The sequence below is a fragment of the Schistocerca cancellata genome, chromosome 1 (genome assembly GCF_023864275.1).
Source record: "Schistocerca cancellata isolate TAMUIC-IGC-003103 chromosome 1, iqSchCanc2.1, whole genome shotgun sequence".
NCBI lineage: Eukaryota > Metazoa > Arthropoda > Insecta > Orthoptera > Acrididae > Schistocerca > Schistocerca cancellata.
In genome coordinates, this window is record NC_064626.1 from 348428365 (window position 1) to 348442927 (window position 14563).

At 40.8% G+C, this 14563-nt stretch overlaps 1 protein-coding gene across 1 annotated transcript in view; it reads left to right on the forward strand.

The window, feature by feature from the left end:
* Positions 1-14563, forward strand: part of LOC126173706 (double-stranded RNA-binding protein Staufen homolog) — a 170239-nt gene that overhangs the window by 138868 nt on the left and 16808 nt on the right. Inside the window, exon 10 of the mRNA XM_049920978.1 lies at positions 13851-13946. Coding sequence (XP_049776935.1) covers positions 13851-13946 — 96 coding nt within the window. The remainder of the gene's footprint in view (positions 1-13850; positions 13947-14563) is intronic.

Sequence of the window (14563 nt, forward strand, 5' to 3'; positions counted from 1 at the left end):
TTGCTTCAAAATACAAATGTTAACATTTTTCTTTCCTTTTCAAAATGTGTTTGAAGAGAGAACAGGCTGATTAGATTACCGTATTTACTCGAATCTAAGCCGCACTTTTTTTCCGGTTTTTGTAATCCAAAAAATCGCCTGCGGCTTACAATCGAGTGCAAAGCAAAACGAGCTTTTTTTCTCCGCCCGAGTTTCGACCACTGCTTTTTCATACATAATCCAACGAAGTAAATACAAATTCCGTATTGTTCATCTTCGAATTTCAATGTACTACGAAAATCCGACTGGTAATACTGGGATTTTTGTCGATATGGCCAACTCTACGTTCTGAATTTTTTCCTACCTGTGAGAAGAGATGGTTGCTAATAGGAACCTGATGAAATGTGAATCACATGCAGTATTCTCTTCACCATAAGAATAATACGAATATAAACATTTTGCCATGTATTCTTTTGTGTTTGCTTCTATCTCATTTAAATCCTGTCTGCCAAATAAACTACGAAACTAGAGTGAGACAACAGCAAACGCGGAAGAATATACGTATCGTGTCATGTTAATATTCGTATTACTCTTATGCCTAATAGTGATACAGTCAGAAATGAAGCACGGCTACTGACTAGATTTTTAAATCTAAGATGACTAATTTCTGTGCAGAATTTGATGTACTAAAGAAGCGGCCGCAAAGATTTTCAAACGGAGAAACATTTTCGCCAAACTCTCGTTCAGAACATGTTCTATCATATGCAGTCTATTATTTGGTTCTTGTTGATCATTATCAAAGAAAGCAGCAGTGTAAGTAACAACAAATAGCAGTCTATTGTCATTGTTTCGCTAATGAGACGATTCCTCTCTTTTTTAAATTGTAGGCGGCGGTAGCGCGCACAAAAGCAAGCCATGCTGCGAGCAGCGACAGGCCGTAAACTCGCACTATCAGAATGCGACAGACAATGCATGACACAGTATAGTAACGCATTTTCAGCTTCGAGTGACTGACGTAAACACCTATAACATAGAAAACGGCACTTATCAGATCAAAGCAAAATAAGCAATCGATTCAAACCAGACGAAGCACGTGAAAAAGAAAGGGTATCCATATAAATACGGACGGAGCGCCTGATGCATAGCAATGGCTACCTGGTAAAGCTTAACTGCTAAGCTTTCAACTCGAACCAAACTACTGTAGCTGTATCGTCATTCATTCGACCTAAATTGTGTCTCATATTACAATGGACCAACTTTGTTTCGATTTGGAGGTGCGGCCTAAAACTTTTCTCTCCCCTTGAATTTCGAGTCTCAAATTTCAGGTGCGGCTTAGATTTGGGAATTTATTTTTTTTTCCTTTATTTCGAGTCTCATTTTTCAGGTGCGGCTTAGATTCGAGTGCGGCTTAGATTCGAGTAAATACGGTAGATTAGATTAGTACTTGTTCCATAGATCATGAATATGACACTTCGTAATGATGTGGAACGTGTCAGGTTAGTAAAAGGTGTCTATATAAGATATTACATTACACAAAATATACTATGACACAAGGAGTTGCCATTAAGAAATTCTTTTAATTTCCTTTTAAATGCTATATGGCTATCTGTCAGACTTTTTGATGCTATTAGGTAAGTGAGCAAAGTCTTTTGTGGCATCATAATTTATCCCCTTCCAAGCCAAAGTTAGATTTAACCTTGAGCAGTGAAGATCATCCTTTCTCCTAGTGTTGTAGCCATGTACACTGCTATTACTTTTGAATTCGTTCAGATTGTTAATAACAAATTTCATAAGTGAATATATATATATATACACCTAAAAAGAAAGATGATGAGACTTACCAAACAAAAGCGCTGGCAGGTCGACAGACACACAAACAAACACAAACATACACACAAAATCTAGCTTTCGCAACCAACGGTTGCCTCGTCAGGAAAGAGGGAAGGAGAAGGCAAGACAAAAGGATATGGGTTTTAAGGGAGAGGGTAAGGAGTCATTCCAATCCCGGGAGCGGAAAGACTTACCTTAGGGGGAAAAAAGGACAGGTATACACTCGCACACACACACACATATCCATCCATACATACAAGACACAGGCAGACATTTTCCTGTGCCTGCCTGTGTCTTGTATGTATGGATGGATATGTGTGTGTGTGCGAGTGCATACCTGTCCTTTTTTCCCCCTAAGGTAAGTCTTTCCGCTCCCGGGATTGGAATGACTCCTTACCCTCTCCCTTAAAACCCATATCCTTTTGTCTTTCCTTCTCCTTCCCTCTTTCCTGACGAGGCAACCGTTGGTTGCGAAAGCTAGATTTTGTGTGTATGTTTGTGTTTGTTTGTGTGTCTGTCGACCTGCCAGCGCTTTTGTTTGGTAAGTCTCATCATCTTTCTTTTTAGGTGTATTTTCCCCACGTGGAATGTTTCCCTCTATTATATATATATATGCCTTTACAAATGTCTGCTTGTGTCTGTGTATATGCGGATGGATATGTGTGTGTGTGCGAGTGTATACCTGTCCTTTTTTCCCCCTAAGGTAAGTCTTTCCACTCCCGGGATTGGAATGACTCCTTACCCTCTCCCTTAAAACCCAAATCCTTTTGTCTTTCCCTCTCCTTCCCTCTTTCCTGACGAGGCAACTGTTGGTTGCGAAAGCTAGAATTTTGTGTGTATGTTTGTGTTTGTGTGTCTATCGACCTGCCAGCGCTTTTGTTTGGTAAGTTTCATCATCTTTCTTTTTATATAGAAGGAAACATTCCACGTGGGGGAATATATATATATATAAAGAAAGATGATGAGACTTGCCAAACAAAAACGCTGGCAGGTCGATAGACACACAAACAAACACAAACATACACACAAAATTCTAGCTTTCACAACCAACGGTTGCCTCGTCAGGAAAGAGGGAAGGAGAGGGAAAGACGAAAGGATCCGGGTTCTAAGGGAGAGGGCAAGAAGTCACCCCAATCCCGGGAGCGGAAAGACCCACCTTAGGGGGAAAAAAGGACGGGTATACACCCGCACGCACACACATATACAGACACTTTGCCTCTGTATATGTGCACCCCCCCCCCCCCCAAAGGCAGGTCCCCACCCCCCCCTCCCCGAACCGGAACGACCCGCCATCCCAGCCAGTCATAGCTCATGTTATGTGACCTCGCTAGCGAATGACGGCAGTTATTCAGAGCACGAGGCCTACGAGAAAGACAGGCCGCGGCGCGTACGTTACGAAGTTACGCCGAGCTCGCTCAACTCAGCTAAGTGCGTTTCTACACCGCTTAACTCGTAAGCAGATGTGTATGTACGAACGAGAATTGCATCGTCTATTGGCATCCACTGTTATTAGTCCTACAATGATAGGAAGTCCGTAGGCCTACTAACAGGCCCTAATTTGGCAATTAAAATCGTGCCAAAATGATTATCAGTTGCGTAGAAAAGTCGAAGTGCTCTGGCATGGAGAGACTTGTGACATTGCTCAGTAACACATTATGCACATTTTTTTGAAGGTCAATTACACTTTTTGGCATCGATTGCATAATTTTTTATCTATGAAAGAACAACATTAAATATGAAAACCAACCTGAAGCTCGGTCTTTTTTTAGCGTGTGTTACATGTTAAGTCATATCAAATACAAATGTGCCGGTCTGGGTCCGACATTTTTCAAATAGCTGATCCTCAAAGTGTTACGTTTTGAATGTGAGTTATAAAGGCCTGTGATTTAAGAAATTCACTGCACATTCTCACACGTAACATAAATCATCTTGCATGGAAATTTACTTTGAAAGTAACGCATCTCAAGCCACTATTCGTAATATTTTCTGGTGATCTGTTAGAAATTTAAACAGTTGTGACGTCACGCACATCGAATGCACGTTAGTTGTTACGGACGTACTGCATAATCTTCGACCTAAAGCCTTTGACACTTTTCGGTGTCGGCAAACTGGTCTGTGCACTGTGTAAATTACCCATTTTCTATCCAACTAAACTTTTATTTTGGTGTTATTCTCTGATTTATGTTTCATTGCTGCAGTATTATTCAGCAGTAGTGGACTAAAGTTCTTTGTCAGCGTATCTGATCTTACACGTCAAACCTACAAAACTAACTGAAATCTAAAACAATGAAAAATCCCGGAATTCTAAGAAATTCCCGGGTTTTTCCCGGATTTGTCCCGGATGAAAAAATTCCCGGGTTTTTCCCGGATCTCCCGGATGTCCCGGGCCGTATACACCCTGATATATATAAAAAGAACAAGGATGGTTTGACTTGCCGAGCGGGGGCACTGGCACGTCGATGCATGCACAGGCATGCACACGGAGTTCTGGCCTTCGTGGCCGACAGTTGCCTCGTCTGGGGGGGGGGGGGGGGATTTGGGGAGGGGGTGGGGAGTTCGTTGCGTCCCGGGGGCGGGGGGACTTGCCTTGGGGGGAGGGGGGGTCGGGTGGCACTCGTGCATGTGCGCGTGTCCGACCGCACGTGTGCACATATACAGAGGCAAAGTGTCTGTATATGTGTGGATGGATATGTGTGTGTGTGCGGGTGTATACCCGTCCTTTTTTCCCCCTAAGGTGGGTCTTTCCGCTCCCGGGATTGGGGTGACTCCTTGCCCTCTCCCTTAGAACCCGGATCCTTTCGTCTTTCCCTCTCCTTCCCTCTTTCCTGACGAGGCAACCGTTGGTTGCGAAAGCTAGAATTTTGTGTGTATGTTTGTGTGTCTATCGACCTGCCAGCGCTTTTGTTTGGTAAGTCTCATCATCTTTCTTCTTAGATATATTTTTCCCATGTGGAATGTTGCCCTCTATATATATATATATATATATATATATATATATATATATATATATATATATATATATATACTCCTGGAAATTGAAATAAGAACACCGTAAATTCATTGTCCCAGGAAGGGGAAACTTTATTCACACATTCCTGGGGTCAGATACATCACATGATCACACTGACAGAACCACAGGCACATAGACACAGGCAACAGAGCATGCACAATGTCGACACTAGTACAGTGTATTTCCACCTTTCGCAGCAATGCAGGCTGCTATTCTCCCATGGAGACGATCGTAGAGATGCTGGATGTAGTCCTGTGGAAAGGCTTGCCATGCCATTTCCACCTGGCGCCTCAGTTGGACCAGCGTTTGTGCTGGACGTGCAGACCACGTGAGACGACGCTTCATCCAGTCCCAAACATGCTCAATGGCGGACAGATCCGGAGATCTTGCTGACCAGGGTAGTTGACTTACACCTTCTAGAGCACGTTGGGTGGCACGGGATACATGCGGACGTGCATTGTCCTGTTGGAACAGCAAGTTCCCTTGCCGGTCTAGGAATGGTAGAACGATGGGTTCGATGACGGTTTGGATGTACCGTGCACTATTCAGTGTCCCCTCGACGATCACCAGTGGTGTACGGCCAGTGTAGGAGATCGCTCCCCACACCATGATGCCGGGTGTTGGCCCTGTGTGCCTCGGTCGTATGCAGTCCTGATTGTGGCGCTCACCTGCACGGCGCCAAACACGCATACGACCATCATTGGCACCAAGGCAGAAGCGACTCTCATCGCTGAAGACGACACGTCTCCATTCGTCCCTCCATTCACGCCTGTTGCGACACCACTGGAGGCGGGCTGCACGATGTTGGGGCGTGAGCGGAAGACGGCCTAACGGTGTGCGGGACCGTAGCCCAGCTTCATGGAGACGGTTGCGAATGGTCCTCACCGATACCCCAGGAGCAACAGTGTCCCTAATTTGCTGGGAAGTGGCGGTGCGGTCCCGTACGGCACTGTGTAGGATCCTACGGTCTTGGCGTGCATCCGTGCGTCGCTGCGGTCCGGTCCCAGGTCGACGGGCACGTGCACCTTCCGCCGACCACTGGCAACAACATCGATGTACTGTGGAGACCTCACGCCCCACGTGTTGAGCAATTCGGCGGTACGTCCACCCGGCCTCCCGCATGCCCACTATACGCCCTCGCTCAAAGTCCGTCAACTGCACATATGGTTCACGTCCACGCTGTCGCGGCATGCTACCAGTGTTAAAGACTGCGATGGAGCTCCGTATGCCACAGCAAACTGGCTGACACTGACGGCGGCGGTGCACAAATGCTGCGCACCTAGCGCCATTCGATGGCCAACACCGCGGTTCCTGGTGTGTCCGCTGTGCCGTGCGTGTGATCATTGCTTGTACAGCCCTCTCGCAGTGTCCGGAGCAAGTATGGTGGGTCTGACACACCGGTGTCAATGTGTTCTTTTTTCCATTTCCAGGAGTATATATATATATATAAACGAAGATGATGTGACTTACCAAATAAAAGTGCTGGCAGGTCGGCAGACACACAAACGAACACAAACATACACACAAAATTCAAGCTTTCGCAACAAACTATTGCCTCATCAGGAAAGAGGGAAGGAGAGGGAAAGACGAAAGGATGTGGGTTTTAAGGGAGAGGGTAAGGAGTCATTCCAGTCCCGGGAGCGGAAAGACTTACCTTAGGGGGAAAAAAGGACGGGTATACACTCGCACACACACACATATCCATCCACACATATACAGACACAAGCAGACATATTTAAAGACAAAGAGTTTGGGCCCAAACTACAGTGAAGATCTCTAGGTCATTAAATAAGTGTCTGCAGGATGATCTTGGATGAGCTCCAGCAATTATTCTGATTACACACTTTTGTGCAATGAACGCTCTTTTACTCAATGATGAATTACCCCAGAATATGATGCCATACGAAAGTAGAGAATGAAAATAGGCATGGTAAGCTAATTTACTGAGATGTATATCGCTAAAATTTGCAATGACCCTAATAGCATAAGTAGCTGAACGCAAACATTTCAGCAGATCTTCAGTGTGTTTTTTCAAGTTCAACTCCTCATCAGTGCATACACCTAGAAATTTTGAATATTCTACCTGAGCTACCGATTTCTGATCGAAATCTATATTTATTAATGGTGTCATTCCATTTACTGTGTGGAACTGTATATACTGTGTTTTGTCAAAGTTTAATGAGATCCCATTTGCAGAGAAACACTTAATGATTTTCTGAAAAACATTGTTTACAATTTCACCAGTTAAATCTTGTCTGTTGGGTGTGATAGCTATACTTGTATCATCAGCAAAAAGTACCAGCTTTGCATCTTCGTGAATATAGAATGGCAAGTCATTAATATATATTAAGATCAGCAGAGGACCCAAGACCGAACCTTGCGGCACCCCATTCTTGATTGTTCCCCAGTTTGAGAAATCACCAGTTTTTTGCATATTATGTGAACTGCTTATTTCAACTTTCTGCACTCTTCCAGTTAGGTATGATTTAAACCATTTGAGCACTGTCCCATTCATACCACAGTACTTGAGCTTATGTAGAAGTACTCCATGATTTACACAATCAAAAGCCTTTGATAGACCACAAAAAAATCCCAACAGGTGACTTCCGGTTACTCAGCGCATTTAATATTTCATTAGGGAAAGTATATATGGCATTTTCTGTTGAAGACCCCTTCTGGAAACCAAACTGACATTTTGTTAAAACTTTATTTTTACAAAGGTGTGAAGCTACTCTACAATACATTACTTTTTCAATAAGGCAGTTAGAAGAGAGATGGGGCGGTAGTTGTTGACATCAGACGTATCCCCTTTTTTATGCAGTGGTTTAACAATGGCATACTTAACTCTATCTGGGAAAATACCCTGCTTCAGAGAGCTATTACATATGTGGCTAAGAATCCCACTTGTTTCTTGGCGACGAGCTTTTATTATCCTGTTGGAAATGCCATCAATTCCATGTGAGCTTTTATTCTTGAGAGAGTTTATTATCTTCCTTATTTCAGAAGGAGAGGTGGGTGGAATTTCAATTGTATCAAATCTACATCTACATCTACATCCATACTCCGCAAGCCACCTGACGGAGGGTACCTTGAGTACCTCTATCGCTTCTCCCTTCTATTCCAGTCTCGTATTGTTCATGGAAAGAAGGATTGTCGGTATGCCTCTGTGTGGGCTCTAATCTCTCTGATTTTATCCTCATGGTCTCTTCGCGAGATATACGTAGGAGGGAGCAATATACTGCTTGACTCTTCGGTGAAGGTATGTTCTCGAAACTTTGACAAAAGCCCGTACCGAGCTACTGAGCTTCTCTCCTGCAGAGTCTTCCACTGGAGTTTATCTATCATCTCCGTAATGCTTTCGCGATTACTCAATGATCCTGTAACGAAGCGCGCTGCTCTCCATTGGATCTTCTCTATATCTTCTACCAACCCTATCTGGTACGGATCCCACACTGCTGAGCAGTATTCAAGCAGTGGGCGAACAAGCGTACTGTAACCTACTTCCTTTGTTTTCGGATTGCATTTCCTTAGGATTCTTCCAATGAATCTCAGTCTGGCATCTGCTTTACCGACGATCAACATTATATGATCATTCCATTTTAAATCACTCCTAATGCGTACTCCCAGATAATTTATGGAATTAACCGCTTCCAGTTGTTGACCTGCTATTTTGTAGCTAAATGATAAAGGATCTATCTTTCTGTGTATTCGCAGCACATTACACTTGTCTATATTGAGATTCAATTGCCATTCCCTGCACCGTGCGTCAGTTCGCTACAGATCCTCCTGCATTTCAGTACAATTTTCCATTGTTACAACCTCTCGATACACCATAGCATCATCTGCAAAAAGCCTCAGTGAACTTCCGATGTCATCCACCAGGTCATTTATGTATATTGTGAATAGCAACGGTCCTATGGTGTGGGTAAGGCCTCTTCCATTAATTGCCTTGCTTCTTCTAATGAACATTTAGATCCTATTTTCTCTAAAACACTTAAAAAATGATTATTCAAAATGTTTTCGACTTCCGGCTTGTTGTTTATCAAGTTTCCATTTGCTTTGATGGTGATGCTGTCATCCTCTACTCTTGGTTGCCCTGTCTCCCTTGTAATAATATTCCAAATTGTTTTGATTTTGTTATCAGAGGTATTAATCTCAGACATGATGCACATGCTTCTGGACTTTTTAATAACCTTTCTTAATGTAGCACAGTAGTTTTTATAATATTTGGCTGTTTCTGGGTCATTACTCTTCCTTGTTGTTAGATACAGTTCCCTTTTGTGGTTACAAGATATTTTTATTCCTTTAGTAAGCCAAGGTATTTTGCATAGTATCTTACAATTAGATTTAACTACTTTCTTGGGGAAACAGTTTTCAAATTCTCTTACAAGTGTATCATGAAATAAGTTACGTTTTAAATTAGCATCGGGTTCCTTGTACACCTCATCCCAGTCTAACTGCCGAAGATTTTCTCTGAAATTTCTAATTGTTGAGTCATTAATTGTATGCACAACTTTGGAGGGTAGTTTTGAATTACTGAATGGAGCTATGTCATATACTGTAACTAGCTGAGCATTCTGATCAGAAAGGCCATTCTCAACAGGACAAGAATTTATGTTTTTAATCATATCTTGGTCTATAAAAGTATTATCTATCAGTGTGCTGCTGTCCTTTACTACCCGAGTAGGAAAATTAATGACAGATGTCAAATTGAAAGAACCAAGCAAGACTTACAGGTCATTCTTTCTATTACATTCTTTCAGTGAATCAACATTGAAGTCCCCACAAATAATCATTTGCTTTCCCCTATCTGACAGATAGCACAACTAGGCATCCAAGTTTTCCAGGAATAAATGAAAGTTTCATGAAGGGGACCTGTATACTGTTACAATTAAAAGAGCCCTCTTTCAGTGTAAGTTGACAGGCACATGCTTCTATATGTTGCTCTAGACAAAACTATTTTGTATCTAAGCTTTCTACACAGCTTTTGACATGTGTGGCAACTCCTCTCACCTTATTCTCTCTACTCATATGTGCAGCTAGTTTATAACCACTGATATTTACCTTTTCCATATCAGACACAATGTGATGCTCAGACAGGCATAGTATATCTATTACATTATAAGATTCAATGTCATCTAAACAAACCAGGAGCTCATCTACTTTATTCTTCAATCCCGGGATATTTTGGTGAGAAATGGTGGGAACAGTGGATGAGCCATTGAAAATTAGGAATAGAATATTATGAAACAAAAAAAGAGAATTTTTGTAGTGAGTGGTATTTGTGGTACTACATTTTCTTCAGTGGATTTATATTACTGAGTGACTTCCCTGGAAGCCAGTTCCAATTGTAGGTTGCCTATATATCTGGTTCCATGGGCAACAAAAATTTTATTTTTATTATATAATTATTGACCAAATTTAAAATGCTATTAGAATCTACTCATTAAATGGTATAAATCTTATGTTACAGGTTTAACAAAGTAAGACAAGTATTACAGTTAGAAACTGTGTATATATCTTGAAGCAGCATAATTCACTACATGCAAATAACCAGATTATATTCACCCATTATTTAAAAATAAGACCTAGTGACTTACAACAAACTTTACACACAATTTCTAACATTCGTGGAGTTTTTCTCTTGCTGAAAAACTTTCAAGAAACAATAAAAGGAAAAAAATTTGTCACTATGTTTTCATAGTTTGTGCAGTATCAGGCAAGATGTTATAATTTATTACTTCTTTACCACTGACTCTATTTGCAACACAATTTGTTAGACAGTATCCACATATACCACTGAATGCTCTTGCAAAATTATATCACAGCACACAGTTCTGAAGATAGACATCATAGGCCTTAAGATGCAGGGGAAACCTGTTTTTAGTTGAAATAGAGTGTAAAGTACCCATACTATATTCATCCAGGTTTCATAATGAGAACAGTTACTGACTTCCAACAAACTTAAAGCATGATTTCAAACCTTTTCTAAACTTTTTCTTGCTTATATGCTTAATGCCAGATATTCAGTACATTAATTCTTTTGTAAAGTAATCAGACTTTTGAAATTGTTTTATACATGAGTGTTCAATTCTTTAAAGAATTGGGTTTACTGGTGTATACTAATGGATGATTGAGGTCATATTTTCTGTAGCTTTTTGGTTTCCACCTGCATTGATAGTTCTTGGTCTCTGCTGATTCACTTAAGGACTTATTTTTTGTCTCACTCATGTACATGTTGACAGTGACAGGGGAGAAAGACTGCTTCATAAGATTTTATGTAGCAGACCCTGTTGAATCAAAATACATCGGAGTAAGGACACACATAAATAGATAATGTCACTGAATTTATTGTCATTTATTTCCAGAGACTCTTCTGTTGCCACCCTCATGAAAAAGGAGACTTGTAAAATCTGACAAGAATATCAGTATTGTAAAGTATAAATAGGCTTCACTGTACTTCATAGTACAAATAGATATGAATGTAAGATTGGTATGTGACAATCTACACACTTACTGTATTAAGAATAACTGGGAGGTGATTTTTCTACCCACTAAGTTCTGGCAGTAACTGTTACAGGAGTTAACTGATACGATCAACACGTTCCAACCACCTGTCATTGAATAAAAATAAAAAGAAGTAGCATTAAATTTCTGTATTGCAAGTGAAATGTTTGACAATTATTTTCATGTATGAAACTTAAAAAAAAAAGGTGTTCTGCTTTTAATCATCACAAATAGTTTTGTGATTTAGGGTGAAATGGGATGGCAGTTCTACAGGCTGCTCAAGAAAATGCCTATCATTAAAAGGAAAAGTGTTGATTGTTTAGAAATGATGGGAAGTTGTTCCAATGGAAAATGTATCCTAGAAGTGGAGCTAAGGTTATGAGTCATGGGCAATACAAAGACTTCAATGGAACATTTTCTTGGAAGACTACTTGACATCTATATGCATACTTTTGGTGGAATTATCAGGGATTTTTGTGGCAGATAGACACTAACAGAAAAAACAACACTAAGAAGCAGTTATGTGACATAAACGGAAGTTGGTTGGTGTGTTTCGACATCTAAAAGGTGATGTTTGTTCCAATATCCTACCAGCTACATAAGAGTGGCACTAGTAGTGCCACTGTGATGCAGATCAGGTTTGCTTTAAATATTTGCTGTAACAGTTGCGGGCATTTGTTACCTTTGAGATTGTGAGATTGGACATGATAAGTTGATGTTAGTCAAGAAAGCCTTTACAGTGACAAAGATGCCACTACTATCACTTCACTGAGTTTGAATGTGGTTGTGTAATAGGACTATGAGGAGCTGGATGTTCCTTCTGCAATACTGCAGAAATACTTGGCAGGAATGTGGCCACTGTCCATGATTGCCGATAGCGGTGATCACAAGAATGTACAGTCGCAAGAAGATTGGGCTCCAGCCAGCCAAGTGGCACTGCCAAGAGGGAAAACCATAGTGTTCGGTGTGTGGCTCTGATGCATCTTTCTACATGTGCAGCAGCCATTGCAGCAGCAGCTGGCATCACAGTGACACAATGAACTTTTACAAATTGGTTATTTCAAGGATGCCTTGCAGTGTGCATTCCGCTGACCCAAACCACTGAAATTGCAGCTTCAGTGGTGTCAAGTGAGAGATCGTTGGAGGGCAGGGAGGAGGTCTGTTGTTTTTTCCGATGACAGCTGGTTCTGCCTTGATGGCCATGTGTTTGTTACAAGGAGGCTAGTTGAGGGCCTGCAACCAAAGCATTCCAGGCGGTGTTTCTCAAAAGGATAACGCTTGCCCACATACCACTGTTGTAATCCAACATGCTCTACAGAGTGTCGAGATGTTGCCTTGGGTTGCTCAATTACCACATCTGTCTCCAATTGAACACACACAGAACATCATCAGATGACAAATCCAATGTGGTCAACAGACAGCATTAACCATCCGTGTATTGAATGGTAAGTGCAACAAGCATGGAACTCCATCCCACAAACTGATATTCAGTGCCTGTACAACACAATGCATGCACGTTTGCATGCTTGCAATGCAACATTCCGGGCTGTTACATTGGTTATTAATGTACCGAATTTCACATTTACAATAGCTTGTCTTGCACTTCCATTAAACTGGGATCTTGCAATATTAATCAATTAAATATGTTACCTAGGCAAATGTATTCCTGAAATTTCATCACTGTACATTAATTACTTTTTGGTGTTGCATTTTTTTTCCTGTCGATGTAGTGTTGATTGTGGGAGGCTAAGAAACTTTGATGGATTGTGATGTGAATGCAAACTCTACATCGGACATATTAAGCACTGCTTCAAACAGTGAGTGCAAGACACAAATTGTGAGAAACGTGAACAGTGTCAAGCTTACAGAAAAGGGGTGCCCAAGGAGAATGGCTTGTGGAACAGGATGACAGGTGCAGAATGAGCATGTGTGTGCACATGTTATTTTGAGTATTAACTCTTTCTGACAAATTACACTTTCAGATGTAATCAGCACAAATTCTTATTATGCTGCTACAGGCCAACACAATATATTGTACATTCAGGAGGTTCTCCTGTGTATTAATCTATGAGTAAGGGTATCTAATCAACATAATTTCTAGTGTAGTTAAGAGTAGTTCAGTTACGATTTCATATAACTCTTATCATATGAGATGAGTTGCACTTCCCCAGTCATAAAATATATTAAAACAAGAAACAAATAGTGTAGAGTAAGAAAGTTTAACACAGTGCATACATACATTGCATGTGTGTTAGAGTGAAATATAGGCATTGATACACAGCAGTTCAGAAATGACTAGTGTTGTAAACACATAGAGCAGTAAAGCTGGCAGGAAAGATGAAGAACTGATAAAATTAAATAAAGATTTGTGTGTGTGTGTGGGGGGGGGGGGGGGGGGGGGGGCACACCTATGCATGAAAAAGAAAAGTACATAACAATGAACAAATTTAAAGTGTCATTAGGTAAGATATTATTTGTCATCAAGTTAATATGTGTGTAACAAAATATTGCTTGTTTTATGCAGCCTAATGATGAATTCTTAAGTTTGGTATCATTGGCAACAAACCAGCCTTCACTTTGTCTCGGTGTTGGATCAACAGTTGATGCCTCACAGGAACAGGTGAGTTTGCTTGTTAATCAATTTTCATCTGTTTCATTAACTGATGTTCATCAAAAAGTTGCTGTCAAAAAAATTAATGCATGTAGAAGTAAATTGTGTCCTCATTAATTTATTCTTTTTATTTATTTATTGCAGTACAAATGTTGTGCGCGCATGCCCATCATCAGCAGTTTCTTAGCATGTGCCAAAGCAATTTCTGATAATATAGTTATCTAATTATATGACAGGGATATTCACTATATAAGTTTGGATAATGTGTAACAGCGAAATTTGTATTCTGATTACCACAGTCATAAAATTAGATGATTATATGAACCTTATCAGCTAACATCTTAGGTATGTGCTATTAATTGTGATGTTTTTTGTATGGTGGTTAGGAACATGCTGGAATATCATTTATGCAGACCACTTTACTTTTTATGTTCATGACTGTGACTGCTTGGAAAATTGTTACTGGAGTCATTCTACAACTTCACTGCTAGTTCTGTTAAGAGACTCTATAACAAATTTTTACTTCCCTTGAATAGCATAAAAAGTCCATTTGTTTGAATAACCCATACATTGGCATGATGTAAAGAGCTTCGGTCAGTGCCAACATTCGGCACCGACTATATGAA